The sequence below is a fragment of the Rhinolophus sinicus genome, chromosome 5 (genome assembly GCF_057876585.1).
Source record: "Rhinolophus sinicus isolate RSI-liver-muscle chromosome 5, RSI-T2T, whole genome shotgun sequence".
Taxonomy (NCBI): Eukaryota; Metazoa; Chordata; class Mammalia; order Chiroptera; family Rhinolophidae; genus Rhinolophus; species Rhinolophus sinicus.
Window position 1 is genome coordinate 84,354,048 of NC_142505.1, and position 18,152 is coordinate 84,372,199.

Below are 18,152 nucleotides of genomic sequence, written 5' to 3' on the forward strand. Positions count from 1 at the left end.
AGGCTTACAGTCTTCCTAATAACTCCTGTTTCTAAGGCATTCCTGACTCAGTCAGAATTAATTTGTAAGTTTGGGCAGAATTAACAGGGCACATGAGGCGTAGAACAGATCCCCTGCCCCTTTTGTGTTAATTTGGAAAGTCTGTGAAATGAGTAGATTGTTCCAGCCACGTGGTACAGCTCCATAAATCCACTTCTCATAGATTACATGAGCCTACCCTTCCATCGTTCAGCAGGGGCATTTGTACAGTGATTCTTCCTAGCTGGGTGAAGGAAACTGCGTTTGATTCTCTCGAAATCATCTCTTCCAAATGAAATAGAATTGGAATAACCAACAAAATTATGAATAATACAAATCCTCATCAGAATTCCAATTGGAGTTTTGAGTCCAGAGGTGAAACTCTTGGCCCAGCTAGGAAGTGGCCAGACAATAAGCAGCCTTGAAACAACTTGCATATGTTGAAGTTCAGCGTTGAATGAACAACAGTAATTTCAGGAGTGATTTCGCAGACTCCCTGATGAAAGTCTGTGTTGTCTGCTCTGTCTTGGTCTGGTTTAGAAAGGTGCCCTTGCTTCTCGGAAAAGTGTGTCATACAAGTGGTGACAGTCCCCTGTCTGGCACTTCACATTTTGCAGTGGGCCCACTTGCACATTATTACATCTGATCCTGAGAACAGCCCGACCAGAGCTCTTCAGAAGCCTGAGCCTGGCTCGTGGGGAGGCCCAGAGAACTGGCCTTCGCGACTGTAATACTCTCCCACGGCAAAATTTCCATCTAGAACTGATTCTAGGATGCTCGAATAGGTTTTGTCTTGGAACAGGAAATGAAATAAAATCCTCATGTCTCTTCCTGCTCAGCTATGTATAAACATTGTTTTGGGAGCAATTTTTCACACATCTGTCTAAATCCATGCTCCTCCCTCACAACTTACTCTTCTTTGTTTCTCCAGCGTTTCTGGCCGTTTTTAGGAAAGAGTCAGTGCTCACATTTTTGGTGACAGTTGAAATGAAACATTATCTTTGTTCCCATTGTATTTGGGCAAGGATCTCATGCTCTGTAACTCATTAGGAAAGGAGAAATAGGGCACCAGGCATAGGGCTTGGAGACCTATCACAATCTGGATTCATCTTCACATATTTTTAGGTAGGCATTGCTGAGACCTTACTTTAGGCCAGAGACAGAAGGGTGCTGAGAGACACCATTATTTCTGGGCTTAGGGACACTGGCCTCTGTAGTGAAGACTGGCTGGAAAAGGTGAACTGAACGAATAATGACTGCTGAGGACGTGGAGACTGCAGGTGTTACAAACTTCAGCCCTAGTATACCTGTCCCAGCTCCTGCATGTGGCAGGTCAGGAAATCTCTGGTCGTAGAATGGTCTGTCAGCTTACTATATGGAGTTGACCTGTGGCTTAGAGATAAGTCATGTGAGAACTAGCACAATGCCTGGCAGAGTCAAAAAATGTCGGTGAGAATGGTGCAGTTAGGCTGTGACCTAGGAGCCGCCACGGCTGTGGTCCTTGAATGCAACAACAACCATAGTTTCTCTTTTCTCCCCTTGCAGATACCCAAAAGGAGACTGGGGACACGTGTAGCACTGGTCCTTATTTTAAGGGGTGCCAATTCCTCTGGAGACCCGGAGGTTTTTGTTATCTTTGCTTTAAGTCTTCTTACCCCCTTGCCCCAGTGGAACTCGGCTATGTAGCAATTCAGTTTATTTTGTTGAAAATTCAGTCCCCTAGAGAAAATATGATAATGCTGTTTTCAGGCAGCTGTGTTTGGGAGCGAGACGGACTTAACCAGCTGCCTGGCATCGTTGGAGCCCCAGGACCTGCCAACCCACGGAGAGCAGCTGTTTTGGCTAAAATTTTTATCATTCTTATGACTTTGCTTCCTATATTATCAGCTTCTGAGTTCTGGTTTTAAATGCATGCCCAAAGGAGAGAGGGCCATGAGAAAGACTCTGACGTGTCTGGGGCCACCCATAGTTGAAGGGAGTGGGGTGCCACTACCATCCTCTTGTTACTCAGGATTGTTGGGAAAGAGAAAATCCAGAAGGAGGTTAGTTCCCAGGCGTAAGACGATGATGAGGGGATCGATAAATATTGCTACTATAGTAGAGGTGTTACGCAGCCATTAAGAATCATGTTGGAAGATTTTTTTAACGAAGGGAGAAATTTACAGTATAATGTTAAATGAAATGTATAGATACAAACCTGTATAAGGACTACAATCATCATTATGGAAAAGCGTTTTAACATTACGTGAGGTAACTCACGCCAGGGCTTGGCGTGGCAATCAGTAAATCACAGCTACTGAACGCAGGCTGTAACCCCAGGGAACGCGGTTATCTCACACACTGTTTTACTCAGAGTGCCTGGTACAAAGTAGCTGCTCAAGAGATCTTTCCTGATTGAATGAATGAGTGTTGTTGTTGTTGTTGTTGTTGTTGTTGTTATATGCAGTTCAAAAGGAATATAGAAAATCTAGGGACATGGGTTTATTTCTAAGTGATCAGCTATAATTATATCTATGATTGTGGCAGCTTAACCGCTCTGCCTCGGGTCTTCAGTATAAATGGTGAGGACAGTACTTGTTGCTCAAAGTCACCAAGAACTGAGAGAGCTACCTGTAAAACACGTGCAGTGACTGGTTCCTAGGGAGCCAACATCGAACAGTGGCTACTGTAATTATTCTAAGTGCCACATAAGTGGTAGCTATTCTAATAATTCTGCTGTGCACGTATCTGTAGAATAAGATGTTGTCATGATTTTTGTCTATCATGTTCTTCTCATTGTTTTACTGTGGAATTTTTAAAAAATAAAAATAAAAGCTTAAAAGATGAAAGTCCATTAAAAAAAATAAAACTCAAATGCTAACAGTGGTTATCTCTAAATACTGGAATTGGGAGACTTTTTCTGTTTTCTTCTTGATGCTTTTTTTTCAAATTGCCTGTAGTATTTATATGTTACTTTTATCATTCGAAGGGAAAAAAGACACCCCCCCCCCCTTTAAATAAGAAAAAAATGCTCAGCATCAAAGATTATACAGAGCTACTGAACTAGAAAGGAGGCCCCGTCTGATGGCAGTCAGGGGCCTGGAAAGGGTGCCCTGCTCTGGGCTTCTTTGGGAAGTGTTATTTCAATGTATATTTTACATTCTAAGAAATTGTGAAGCCATCATTGAGAACTGGGAAATAGAACTCATGAGGGAAAGTAAAGGGATTTTGATTAATTGGTTCTGGACAAAGGTGGTCACAAAACTTTAAGTCCTATTAACAACAATGGCTTATATTTAGCACAGCTCCTTTCCATCTCCCGTGGAAACAATGACAAAAAGAAGATAAGTGGGAAGTATAGCAGAAGGGTTAGAAATGGAAGTAAATGATTACCCAACTCTGGGATACGTTTCTGAAGGACAATGTTTAGTGCCAGTTACTGGAGATATTTAGAAGAAAGTCCCGAGCATACGCTGGTGGTCTTTTCAGGTTTTTTTCTTGCTGATTTCTTAGATACCACCAAGCTTTCAGTCGTGCTGGTTCGGCCTGTGCTCCCTCCGTAATTTATTGCAGCATGTAACCGTTGTGTGAAATTTTACTTGCAGATATTTAACACCGTGCCTGATCTGCCTCTCACCAATGCCCAGCTGCACCTGTCTCGGAAGAAGAGCGGTGACTCCAAGCCCCCGTCCTGCAGTGAGAGGCCCCTGACGCTCTTCCACGCCATACAATCAACAGAGAAACGTGAGTCCCACTGCTCAGGCCCAGCGCGGTGCTCAAGGGACATGCCACACCGCCTCCCGGCTGCCCAGGGGGCACACCTCCGGCCTCCCTCTGTGGGCTGCCGCCTTTTGTGTCCTGAGGACTGTGTGGCATTGTGCCATCCCCGGTGCCATGGCTGTGTAACCTCAATAGGACAGGAAGCAGTACTGCTGAGAAGGAAAGGCCAGGGCCACTCGCTGTTAGGATTCTCTTTCTACATCTCCTGCCGGCAAACAGCTGAGCCTCGCTCCCTCCTCTGGCACAATAAGAGCTCAGCTTAGACATCCTTTCCTTTTCTCAGTTTGTAATTAGATGCTTATTAGTGCGAGTCACATGTCCCACTACAATGTGACTCTGTGAGAGCAGGACCTTGTTTTGCTCGCCCTTCTATTCCACCTCTTAAAGGGCCTGGCGTGGAGTGGACACCTCATAAATATGTGAGATTAATTAATGAATTAATTACAGAATACTATCCTCCTTGTTCCTAATAGCAGTGTAACCAAACGATTGTATCAGATCTTTTTTTCCTCTCAGGATTTCTGAGTTCTTTGCATTGATCAGGTTCCAGTGCCCTAAAATACCCGGTTTTGTTTAGCATTTGTGATGAGAGAGTTGGATAGGAATTGAGGGCTCCAGCTCTGCCTGAAGTCCATCAGACCTGGGTTCCTATGCCAGCAGCAACACATGGGCAAGCCTTTTACCTTCTCTTGGACTCAGTTTGCTCATCTATAAAATAGGGATAATACCTCATAGGGAAGCGGTGAGGATTAAATCAAGTTATCCATTTAAGCATCTGGCACAAAGCCTAGACACGACAAGGGCTGACAGCTAAGAGCCGCTGCTATTACTATTAGTTATTGTTAATCCCATGCAGATTCCAAGGCTGGTTCATTCACGCAGCTGACATTTACATGATGTCTGCCACAGACTAGGAGTATAAACATACGACCTTGTCTTCAAGGAGCCCACAGCTGAGTAAGGGAAGCAGACAAGTGAACAGATAGATAATGGCAAGTCAGCACATAACTGCTCTCGTACAGATGGGGACCTTGAGAGACATGGTAGAACACGCCGGCACCAGATTGCCTGGGTGAGAGTTCTGCCTCACAGGCTATGTGACTGGGCAGGTCATCGAACCTCTAGGGCCTCAGTCTCCTCTTCTGGAAAATAGGAATGATAACAGGTACTGCCTCACAGGGTTGCTGTGAAGTCCTTCAAATGGAACCCCGTGCAGAGTAACTGCTCAGTAAATGCCCGGGGGTGGGGGGCGGGGGGTGGATTATTGCTACTGTTGCTACTGTTACTGCTGCTGTTAGTATTACTGCTTCTGCTACTATGCTACCACTCCTGCTACGTTACTACTGTACCATTACTGTACACTATTACTACATTAGTACTATACTTCTCCACTACTATTGCCACCACCACTACCACCGCCGCCGCCGCCGCCACCATTGTTACTTCAACTGCTGATCTCTGTGAGATACAATAAAGGCACGGAGTAGAATAATGACCCACTTTGCCTTGAAGAGAAGTGGCTCCTTATCAAGGTGGCATCCTTCTCTCTTTGTGACAAAAAATGATTTTTAGCCCCTTGCCTTTCAAAAGTAATGGCCTTCCCCACCCCCAGAATATCACCCATCTAAAGACATATTATCCGATACTATGGTTGCACCTTGGTGTATTTCGTACCATTTGAGTGTCTGAGATATTTTGCATTTATGTGTAAAACTGCTACTATGATCTTTGTAGCTAAGTCTGATTATATTCATGATCATTTCCTTAAGATAAATTCCTGGAAGGATTTCTAGTCAGCGGATATACACGATGTTAGGGCTTTGACCCTGTACCAGGATTGGCTTCCTTTCAAATGATAGCCTGTGTTCCTCTTGAATATCTGACTTGGGTCATTTTTGCTGTGATCGTCACGTGGCCTGGGCCCCTCCACATGTACCAGGGAACAGACCTGGCCTCACCCACAGCTGCCATGAGCAAGACATCGGGCTGCAGGGTGATAGGCTTCTCAGGTTTCCAGGAGAGCCATGGTCACCTAATGTTTTGTACTAAGCGTGTACAATGCAGCCTGGGACAGATCAGACAGTACTGGTACATTCTTCTAAGCTGCAAATAGTGCCGAGTTTGTGAGGAGACCGAAGCAGAAGCAGTTTTGGAACAGGTCTAAAAGCATATTCTTAGGAGCATGTGAGAAAGAAGATGGAGATTAGGAGAAAATCAATTAGATCTTTCCCAAGATTAATTTTATCACACAGGCAGAGGATGAAAGTTAAGGCTGTGTGAAAGCAGACCTGCCTAAGCTGCAGAACAAGCTGCCGTGTCCCCGTCTGGGTGGGAGGGTGGAAGACAGGAAGAGAGCGAAGCGGTATCTTTCCTCTGAATGTTAGTAACTGCTGCCTGGAAACGGGACTGAAATCTCCACCTGCTTGGATATTTGTGGGGTGCTTAGCTCCCCCCTTTCTCAGAGAAGAAACATTTCAGTAGAAACATCTTCATTTGAAAGTATATAGATGTGTGTTTATACGTATACTTTTTATGGTCTCTTTTTGAAATGCCCTTTTTCTGGGAAGCTAGAATGGTATCGGAGCTGGCTTGGAGAGCACCATAGCAGGAGGGGTGTGTGGATGCTGTGCGGAAGACTGGGCCAGGAGCTGGAAGGTTCTGCCAGCACTCGCCCTCATAGGTTGTAATCTAGCCACCCATCAGTGTTAGGGGGGCATGGCGAAGTTTTCACACACCTTACCCTTTCTTTCGTCTGGTCTCTGGACAAAGATAGAAGTCCAGTTTATCAAAGCACTTTGCTGAGTTTATTTTTTGGAATTAAAGTATAGATAAAGACCTTGTAGGTAATTTGTGGGGGAGGGGGGTGTTGCATTTCCATAATAATTTATGAATTTCATAGTACATAATACTAATTGTGTATTCTATAATAATGATGTTTTCCCGTTTGAGGCCTCTTTCTATACCTAGCTCAGTACTTCCCAAACTTGAATCATTTGCATAAACCTTCATTTACTCTTTGGGCCACAACCATATAACTCATGCACTGTTGTTCATTTAATGCATTTCTTTATGTTGGTTTTACAGCAACTCACTTCTTTACATGGCCTATTCCTACTCAGTGAAACCTCTGAAAACATGAGTTTGGTGGTTTCATGGTACGATTCTCTAATATACATTAAAATAAACATGTAACCGTTAAGGTAAAGAATGTTCATCCGCACCCAACCTTAGAACCATTTTGTGTCCGGCCTGTGGAATGGGTACCACATTTTTGAGTCTACACACCGTGCTCTGAATTTTTAACTACCTCAGATCCTTCCCCTTACTGTACATACACAAACTCAAGTTTCTCTTGTCCGCTTGGTTAGAACTGGGTTCAGCTATTGTCAGTTGGTTGTTTATGTTCTTGCAGACGCTCCATGGTCATATTTCATGCTGTGCACTTTAGGATCAGTGTGACACCTGTCCAGGTTTGATGTGACTTTACACAGAGGACATATCTTAGAGGAATTGTGCTTGTATGCACACACATGTACATCTACACATAGCTGTCCTCTACCTTCAGAGTTGGCATATGACATTTCTCAGACCTCATTTCCTCTTCTGTCTGTGTGCCTGATTTCTTTTGAGTTTAATTATGCTTTTTACCCTCATCGATGTGCTTGCAGTTTAATACTTTCTCTGTGTTTCATCGGTCAGCCCTCTCTTTAGTTCCTAGTTGAGATGCTTAAAGGGCCTGAAACTCCCAGAGTAGCTCACTTGGGCGGTTCCATTGCCATCGTCAGCACGTGGGTTGCTCCCACCTCCCTGCAGTGGCCCCTGCTCTGTACAGAAGCTGGAGCCCGTTCTTTTCTCTCCCAGGTGAATCTGTGCCAGTCCTCTCGACCTCAGATTGTCACTTGCTTCCCTCTTCTTGGAGAGAAAGCTCCTGAGAGTCACCTTCCGAGCTCATAGGCTCCATCCTCTGTCTTTGCACCTGCACTTCAGGCTCATGGAAATAACTGACACGTTGGTTGTGTGTCTTATTTTCCAAGAGTTTTTCCTCCTGTGTTGGTAGACCAGTTATGTGCCCAGGCACCTACGTAAGACTCTTCTGCTTTAGTGCAGTCTTCTCCAGGTGGATTTTTTCTTTCTCCATAAAGATCAAGCTGTCTTTATGCTGGCAGTGGTCTCCTTCCAGAATGAGGAGCTGGATGCCTTCTCATGCTCTGTGCTGAGATTTCAATCAGTCACAAGGCAGCATGTGGCTCCTCATAGATAAGTGGGGCTGGGAATGAAACGGGAGTAAGTCTCTGAGGTTAAAACATGGCGGGCGGCCCGATGGCTCAGTTGGTTAGAGCGCGAGCTCTCAACAACAAGGTTGCCGGTTCGATTCCCACACGGGATGGTGGGCTGCACCCCCTGCAACTAAGATTGAAAATGGCAACTGGACTTGGAGCTGAGCCACACCCTCCACAATTAGATTGAAGGACAATGATTTGGAGCTGATGGGCCCGGGAGAGACACACTGTTTCCCAATATTCCCCCCCAAAAAAGGAAAGAACAAAGGAAATGATGGGGACATGCAGGATGTAGAAAACATCATAGCAAGAAATCAAATCATTTGGAAACCAGTGAATATTGTAGTGAGAAAGGGACTAGATATCCACGTGGTCTGTACCTGGTCGAGGAACGTTTTCTGAAAGGGGGAAGTCTGAGAAATATGCTAAAGGACACTGGAGTCACAACCTGGTCAAAGGGCTGGAGGGTAGTCATGATGCTTATGGGGGGAGCATAGCGAGAGTCTTTCTGTAAGTCGCCGAGGGGAGCTCTCGTCTCTAGCACTGAGGAGACGACTGTGGGGAGATGTTCTCAGACTGAACCTAGAAACCATTTTCCCATAGAAATTGACTTTTTGTTTTATGTCTAATATATATGGCTACATAGTTTATCACACACGATTTCTGGTGCTGGTACTGGGCATAGCAGCATCTCGTTTAATCTTTACAATTAGATGACACAGGTACTGTCCCTATTTAACACTTGGAGGAAAGTGACATTTATATTAAATAATGTACTCGGGGTCACACAGCAACAAAGCAGATTTTAATTCAGTCATTCTGACCTCAAAGCTACACTATTAACCAGTCATTTCTTTTCCCTTCCCATTCCAACTCGTGGGATAAACCGTGTCCTAGAGGAGACGTGGTTCTGTGTGCTTTTGTGACCTAGCCTGCAAACCCAACCTGATTTCCAAGGGAAAACTGTTTCCATGTCCACTTATGAACTTGAGTTTTAAAGTTTCTTTCATTAAGCTAAGGACCTGCCTCTAAAGAGCTGTGGGGCTAATGTGGAAGGAAAAATGGATGCATTTGACAAAGAACCTTAAGTCCAAGCTAAATTAGATCATCACTCAATAAAAACAACAATAAAAATAAAAGTTATTACAGCTCAACTAATGTGCCAAGCAACCTACTATGCCCCTTATTATCTCATCCTCCCCATCGATCGTCACCCCATGAAGTAGGTTCTTGTTGTCTACATTTTATAGGCAAGTAAACTGAGGCGGAAGTCACACAACCGACAAATGGCAGGGGAGTAATTTGTACCCAGGTGATCTCCCTTCCCCATGCCATGTTGTCTCCAGAAGGGTTCCTCGGTCAATTCTTGAGCCACAGAAGTGAAAACCATGCTAGACTGTGTTACAGGAGCAATAAAGCCACCTGCCTCCGCTTCCAGCACTGCCCTGGGGGCAGCTGCACCATATGGAATGGGTTCCTCAATATGCATCCTGGCAGGCAACGTACACAGCAGCCACCCCTCCAAATCTAGTACCAACTCTGCAGGTTTTTCAACTGTGCTGCCAGATGAATGCTAACAAAAGAGAGCACTGTTGTAAGTTTCCACACAGATACGTCATACAGCAACAATTGGACTGATATATCTAGGTGAAAGGTACCGACACGCAACCTGTACTTTTTCTGGACAACTGTAGAAAGCAGAGCCAGAAGAATCAGAGGGAACCAGCAACCAGGTCTTGTCCCTTTTAGATTTCTTCTAAGAAGTTGCAAGGTGACATTTTATCACTGACGTCGTCCGAGATTTTTAGTACTTACATCAAGGTGTTGAAATGCGTTTCTTGGAACAGTAGTTCTTAGACTTGAGTGTGCAATCGAATCATGGAAGAAGCTTGTTAAAAATACAGATGCCTGGTCTCCTCCCTGGCACATGCTGAATCAGGAGGTCTTGGCTGGAGCTCAGGTATCTGTATCTTTAAAGTGCCCTGGTGGTGCTGACGCACTGTGGTGGAGAAGCAGAGGATTGGGGGGAGGGCGAGACTGTGGAGGCTGCTTATCTTCTGTCACTATCAGAACATCTCTTGACTGTCTGTCAGGATTTCGGGCAGCCTGGCCTGATGGTGGAAAGCAGGAGCTCTGCAGTCCCACTGCGTTATTTCAATACCATCTGCATCGCCTACCGGCTCTGAGATCTGCAGCATGTGACTTGCCTGTCCTGCACCTTCGTTCTTCTCCATCTGTCAAATCGATCACCAGCAATAGCTTTCTTGGAGGGTAATTACCATGGTTAAGTGAACCAGTGCATGTGTGGTGCTTGACACTAGACCTAGAACACAGTAAGCACCTAATAAATATTAGCTACAGTTATGACGATGATTGCCAGGTTATAGCTTTCCCTTGCATTTCACTAAGAAAGTATTCCCCCTCTGGAGCCTGCAGGCAGATTCCCAGTGTGGGAGGGTAATGCAGAGTCCCCGTGGCCCCAGCGAGAGCCCGTCGGATGCTGGAGTACAAATACATCAGCAGGCTGGCATGAGTCGTACAGTGTCGATGGGGGTGGGAATGGATTCTTGGGGTTCGTTTTACAGGGATCATGTTAACTAGCTGCTGGGATTATAGCTCTGATTAATTCTTTTCGTTCAGTTAATTCATCCTGGATCTTCTCCCAGACAGGCCCAGTGAGAGGTTGAATACTCAGCTCATATACTTCTCATGTGTGTCTTCCTTGTTGAAAAAGAACTGGGAATGCCTACTATTCAAAGGCTTACATAATGCCTTTTCTCCGAGCAGACAGAGCTGCAGCGTGTCTTTCCTCATATTGCCGCTGCAGATCCTGGGCGCTCAGGACACACCTGTTTGTCTTGGCAGACGACATGTTTATCCACATGGATTCTTATTGTCACACGGACTGGAAGGTGTCATGTGGCTCTTGGCTTAATTATGTATGGTTGCCATGTGTGACTGAAAACTGCATGTGGCCATTAAAAAACGATGCCTTGGAAAATGAATGGCAGGGACAAAGTTCAAGATGGACCATTAAATGGAAAAGGCATATTATAGGCTCATATCTGTGGCATTATCACTAAGTGAACAAAGCGGGTCGCACATTAGGTATGATGTTATCCCACTTTGTTAAAAGAAAAATGTATACGTGTATATATGTATATTTCTACGTATGGAAAACCGACTGGATGTTTACACACCAAAATACACGTAGGATATTTGTATGCTTTTCTGTACTTTCTAAATTGAACAGGAATGCATGTTTATTATGTATCAACTAATTTTTACGTTATTAAAAAACGAAACCCCCTAATTGTACATTTCAGTTATTATAAAAAAAAAATAAAAACAATGATCCCAGCAAATAACAAAACAAAAAACAACAACAAAAAAAACACCCATTTTGCAAGGAGTTATGGTATAAAAATAAGTAACTATATAATTTTCTTTTTTCTAATGAGCGATAGTATAAGCAGCCTCTATGTGGACTCCCTCAGATATCGGGGTACCATAGATTACAAAGAGAGTGTCCTAACTCAAAAGTAAGTTCTCAGGTATAAAAGAGGGCTAAGTTACGTAGCTCTCATCACTCACCTCCCTGTGCAGCCATTAATTGGAGTCTCATTTGCACGTTGTGGGTTTTGAAATTCTGTTGTTTCAGGGCTGGGTGTCCCGATTGTGCTTCCATGTCTCTCATTCTTGTGAGTCATTTCAACCCAAGGCCAGCTACAATGACTTCCCCATTCTCTTTTGAAATCCAGTTTTATTGGCATTCTTTCCCTTCGCGAAGAAAAGGGTTATTATGAGTGCCGTGGGGAGAGAAGAAGTCAGTCCACACAGCACCCAAGTCAGTGGGGGTTTTGCTGAAGACAACTTGCCACAAGTTGTAATACCATGTACTGTGTCCTATGGTCCAAATAATAGATTGACCAGATTTTTCACTTACCAACTCACTGTTTAGCCCATGACAGCCCAACCTACATTTTTCAGATTATTTTTTAAAACATCGCCCAAACTGTTTTCATGTGTTCCAATACATTGCCCAAACTGCTTTTTAAGATTATTGTTATAGGGACTGAGGCTGAGTCAGTATGAAATCAGACCACCTCAGATTTTAGTGTGGCTTGGCACGCTACTATTATCAAGAGCAAAAGCTACAGGGGGAAAAAAATTGCTTCAGAAAGTCTGATTCCCAGCTTCCCGTGTACTTGGGTGTTTCCCAGAGATGGTAAACTCAGAAATTGCTATGCACTCATCATTTTTTATTGCAAAATTCATTAAGCTGCCACCCTATTATCATCCTATCTTGTCAAGATGATACATTACAGACTTCATTGCAAAACTCTTAACAAGCAGGAGAAAGTACACCTCTCTGGCTACCACAGCACAGGAAAGAAAGCCTCTGGGTATTCTGCTTTTGCTTTAATATTTTTTTTCATAAAGCCCTGGGTCTTTATGGAACTTCCGTCTGTCTGGCAACTCCCTTTTCTCCCTTTTTGATCATGTGGAGAAAGTGTTCCCTCCTTTGGGCTCTGTGAGGCATCATGAGTGGCCGCTGAAGAACAGCCGTGGCCCCTCTTCTTTTTGACAGCTAGTCTCTGACATCATGCAGACATGTCAGCCTGTGTGCTGACAGACGTCCATGAGTGGTGGGAAACCTCCCCCAGAGTGACATCGCAGGTCTGTGTTTCGCATTTATTCTCCGGCTCTGTGTACTCAGTAGGCCAGGCGTGTTCAGGCCTGCCAAGGCATGTGAACTTGGCTTGGCTCTGCATGTGCGTTCCCGGCGTCGCCTCTGGGTTCGGTGATAAACAGAGACCCTGCCTCTTGTGTGGTGGGGCTGTCACTAGAGTGAGCGGAGTCACTTGGTAAATATGGAACGTGAGGTAGCTTAGCTCCCAGATTTCCATGGCAACCCCCAGAACAAGTACAATATCACCAAAATTATTCTGTGGCTTTCTTTTTTTAGTTGCAGGGATTTGGTTGCATACTCATGTTTTTCCGCTCCTGATTTGTACAAAACACACTGCCCACTGGAACCAGGGCTGTGGTTTCAAGGATGTAAGCGGTCCCTGTCTGAAGCACCTGAAAAATTCAGTCACGCAAAACTGCCTCTTTCTGTGCTAGCAGAACACATTTAGATTGTTTGTTGTTGCCTTGTATTTATTATTTAGTTGATAACCGTTCCTGCAGCTTTGGTAGATATTATGCCTGGACTCGGCACCAGCGGATGCTGCCCTCACGGGTCACCATGATGGATGCTTGCTGTATTTTGTGTGGGCAGACATGCTCCTGCCCTTGACTAGTTTGCGTTTTTAAGGACCAAGTCCACGTCTAGTTTGTCACTCCTCAGAGAATATACATTCCTGAAAGCATCCAGCGCATTACCCATACATGTTTACAATTGTTTGGGGATTGATTTTATCGTTTCCTCGTTTCTGGGCTCTTATTTTCTGTGGCCAATAGGAAGAGAGATTCTTGTTGACAAACATGTTTGAGGAAGGGAGGCATTTTCACTGACTTCCACCGGTTTAGGAATACTCCCAAGCTGTGGTGCACATTCTTTTTCTTTTGGTCATTTAAATGGTTCTCTGTGATCTTGTTGACTCATACCTGGTTGTTGTTCTTCCTTTTCAGTCCACTCGTCTATAATTTCCTTTCTTCAGCAATGCAATTGCCATCAGTCTTTCTTACACGTTCTGATGAGGATGCCAGAGCTGGTTTGAATCATCAGTGGCTCAAAGAAGTCCAACTCTCTCGTATTTGAATGATTTGGTTAATTTTATTTTTTTAAAAAGGTCGTTTAGGCTGCCTGTTCTCATTATGTTTTTCTATCAGAAGCAAGAACCCATTTGTTCACCTAACAAAAAGCCTCCTGTTTTGAATCATTTTACAGAATCATTTTCTCTTTATTTCGGAATCATTTTCTCTTTATTTCTTAATTCATGTCAAATACTTTAGAATTGTTCTCTAAACAATTACGGAATCATTTTCTCTTTATTTCTTAATTCATGCCAAATACTTTAGAATTGTTCTCTATATAGTCTGTCATAACCACTAAAACATTTGACTTTCTGTTGATTTTATTCTCTCCCCTTTCTCTGAAATAATCCTCACCTTCCTGCTCAGGATTGTCAGCATTTCAGCTTAGAAGTCTATCCAGCTAGAGGTTCCCAGTCTCATGCCAAATTAAACTATGATGAGTTTTGCAGTCAGAGAGAGCCAGATTTCCAGTTTTCCTTATCATATGGCCCATTAAGGGAGACCAGTAGAGAGTGTGTATTTAAATCTGATGATTAATTTTGTTTTGTTTTGTTTTGTTTTTGGACAGTGAAACTTTCTGTGACCTTTTGCTTTTGTTGTTGTTTTGTTTTGTTACAGGTCATACCGTAACTGAAGGGTTCTAGATACATAAATATAAGTCAAAATAGAACCTCGAAAAGAATATATTTCTTAAAAAAAAGAATTCTAATGTCCTCCAGTAAATGAAATACTAGAAATTCTTAAGCTCAATTTGGGTGTAGTCCCCCGCTTTGTTCTATTGATTTTTGTAGTCCAGGGAGGGTCACATTCTCATTTTCCACCCCATGCTCCTTCTTTTCTGGGTTTATTTCCGACAAATACCATGTTCCATGCTGCAACCGTCCTTGTTAACTCTTGGAGAACCCCCGTCTTTAAAACTATAATAGTAGATATGTTGTTAAAATTTTTACCTAAGTCTAGTTTTTAGAATCACATCTTTTTATGAGCATTAGAATTCTGATAAACCATTTTATAAAGCAAGGCATCTTTTTATAATGTGTTTTTCAATTGTGATTTCAAAGTTTTATCTGTCAAATACCCAATCTGAGGTTGCTCGTAGTCTACCAAGGAAGGTAAACATATGAACAAATAAATATATGCAAGTTAATAAATCTGCTAGTATGCATCTCAGTAAAATACCAAGGAATTAGTGTAGGGGTCTGCTAACTGTTTGGGGACCATGTTTGGTACTCAGTAGATGCTTAATAAGCATTCATTGAATAAGTGAAAATTGAAGAAGGTTTTATCTCAGATACTCTCTTTCACTAATGGATAGTAAAGCAGAAAAAAAAAAAAAAAAGTCCCAATAGTATTTTAGAAAAACTAATATACTTTTATCAAGATATTGTTTTTAATTTGTAGAATCATAACTTTCTCGTGGGCAATTAAATATATTCACAAGAAAAATATGAGCTACAGTTATACTCTTCTATTTCTGATGAGTTCAGAGAATTATGTCATGTTAGCTTGGCCTCAAAGTAGAGTTAAAAAAACTATTCATATCTCCTCCCATTTAAGGCAGAAAATATTTCTGTGGAACCCAAAGAAGTGTCTTCTTCATTTCCCTTTTTTATATGGTGGTCTTGGGCTCCCCACAGTCTTGCAGGAATCTTGATATGAGCATTTTGTGCAAAGGAAAATTTTACTTAGACTGATTCATACTGATAAGTGGCATATCTTTTCCTTCAATGATCCCCTAATTATGTAATTTTAGAGTTGTTTTTCTTCCCAGTAGCAAGTTCACATTTGCAGGCCCAATTAGTCTGCCTACATCTTGGCTCAATGTAACTCTTTTGATTTTTATTTCTTTGTTGTTGTTTCTGTTTGGAATTTAATCTCTTGAAATATGAATAGTTCTAAATCTCAGGAATCAACTTAATAATCTTCTTTTTTTCAAAATCTACTTAGAGTTTAGGAATCTCCCAATAGCCTCATGGGGTTTTTAACTCTTCTGCAGGACTTTAAATATGACATTGAGAATTTGCCAAGATATTAGGGGTTATTTGGTGTGTGTGTGTGTGTGTGTGTGTGTGTGTGTGTTTAATGTGAAGATTACTTTAACATCATTTCATAAGCATAATGTATTTTTACGCATATGACTAGTGCAAGGGGAAAAGTTTCTTTTTACCTGATCATGATTTATGCCAGGGGCCACAAATTCAAATGGCAGTGGATGGGCAAGTAACTGAGGTTAATGAGGTTTGCTGGGAATAAAACAATAAGGACCAGAGGGACTGTTTGGAGAGTGTGTGCTGCCTGAAGGGGGGCAGTTGTTTAATAACTCCAGCTGAGATAGATGAAAGGCTGGCTGTAGAGGCAGAGCTGGCTGCAGGACAAGAAATTTCCACCCTTCTAAAACTTATCACCTGACCCCAAGGACAGATCCCAAGGTGGGATGGACGGTTGGTGGTCTGGGAGCCAGCTAAGACTGGCTGCAACAAGCTAAAACCCACACAGTGACAGGTTTCACCCAGCAGGGACCCTATACTGATTATACACTTACTGCAGTGCATTAGCATGCTGAAAGACACAGCCCTCACCGCCATTGTTGGAAAAAGAATGACCATAAAAGGACACAAAATGGCCAATGGAGCCTTTCCTGGAAATTTCCCAGAAAATCCTTGAATATTCCTCCTGCAGATTTGAATGGAGAGCCCCCAATTAAAGGAAGGCCGAACGTAGTCTTACAGCCCAGCATGAGCAGGCAGGCTCTGTCTATGGAATAGCCTGCTTCTTCTTTCTTTGCTTTACTTTTATTTCAGCTCATGCTTGAATTCTTCCCTGCGCACTCCCAAGAGCCCACTGGTCAAGTCTCCGCTCCTCCCCGGGCAGAGGCACCGCCTGTTCTCCTGCAACATCCGCCAGTTGAGAGGATGCGTCTGGTGGTTACTGTGCTCCTGACCGCCTGGCTATAAATTAGAGGTTCCCGTGACCCTTTCCTTGGGTTCGATTAATTTGTGAGAGTGGCTCACAGAATTCAGGAAACCCATTTGCTCACTAGATTACTGGTTTATTATGAAAGGATAGAATTCAAAGATAGCCAGACAGAAGAGATGCACAGGGCAGGGTATGGGGAAAGGGCACTGGGATCCCATGCCCTCTCTAGGCACATAACTCTCTCCCAACATACGAAGTGTTCACCAATTTGGAAGCCGGAAAAGTATTTTTCAATCATGACATCACCCCCTTTATTGCCTAAAGACACCTGCATTTAAATGTCGACTTCTAAACAACCATGTCCGGGAGTGTTGTCCATCTTCTTAGGGATATAGTTTACCTCTAACTCATTTCGGAAAGGCCTAGTGAGGATTAATCCAATTAGGATATTTCTTAATACATGAATTGATTGCCCAAAATGTCGGATGATTTCAATATGGTGTATGTATAATGAATGTGGGACAAGAATGGCATTCGAAGCCTTTAATAGTTTGCTAAAGCAGTGGTGCCTGTGCTGTTTAGCTAAATCATCCCAAAAATGTTTTCTTCCGTGCATGGTTCCAAGTTTTTTAAAGATGGGAAGAAACAGAAAGTTCTTTTCTTTGAGCAATATTCTAAAGTTTACAAAATGCATTCTTGCATATGACCCCACTTGATCCTCTTGACAGCTCCTTGAGCTGTGTAGGACAGGTCTCGTTCCCCCATTGTATAGATGCATTAGCCAAGAAACAGAGAGTGAGTAAAAATCGCCTGAGGCCACACAGCCAGTTGGGGTGGAGTCTTGAAGAGGACTCGGGTTTTCTCCCTGCTTGCTTAATAATATTCTCCCAGCGTTAACATGGCTGCTTGGACCTGGTCTCAGGTTTTTATATGCAAACCACTGTGCAGCCCTTACAGATCTATTTATCAAAGAACTGACTTGAAGCTACAATAAATAACAAATACAGAGAGCTATGACAACCCAGAAGTGTATGTCTGGGGAGCAGTCAGGGATTTAGACTGCAGAGTCATAAGGAAGTAGGTGGCCGACCAGTAGATACTTTACAGGGAGGCGCTATAGAGTCGGAGATAGAAAGTGGCCTGGGCAATGAAAACAATATTGGGGGCAGTTTTAGAATAAAAGGTGAATGTCACAGAAACCAAGAGGATCTTGTTGAATGGAAGGGGGCTCTGAAGGCTGCTCTGTGTTCGGACCATCTGCCAATCAAAAGAAGACACAATATATGGTGTAGTGGGAGGTCCACTCTTAGGAAAAAGGCTAGTCATATGAAAGAGAGGGTATGTGTTGTCAAGCGCAGGACAGGGGTAGCTCTAAAGTTTCAAGTCAACTGTTCCCCGTTGACTTTTCCTTTCCCA

The 18,152-nt window shown here is 43.2% G+C and overlaps 1 protein-coding gene across 3 annotated transcripts in view; it reads left to right on the forward strand.

Moving 5' to 3' along the window:
- Nucleotides 1-18,152, forward strand: part of ARHGAP26 (Rho GTPase activating protein 26) — a 752,092-nt gene that overhangs the window by 661,353 nt on the left and 72,587 nt on the right. For all 3 annotated transcript variants that reach the window (XM_074313709.2, XM_019739058.3, XM_019739059.3), the window contains one exon: nucleotides 3,603-3,741. In XM_074313709.2, coding sequence (XP_074169810.1) covers nucleotides 3,603-3,741 — 139 coding nt within the window. The remainder of the gene's footprint in view (nucleotides 1-3,602; nucleotides 3,742-18,152) is intronic.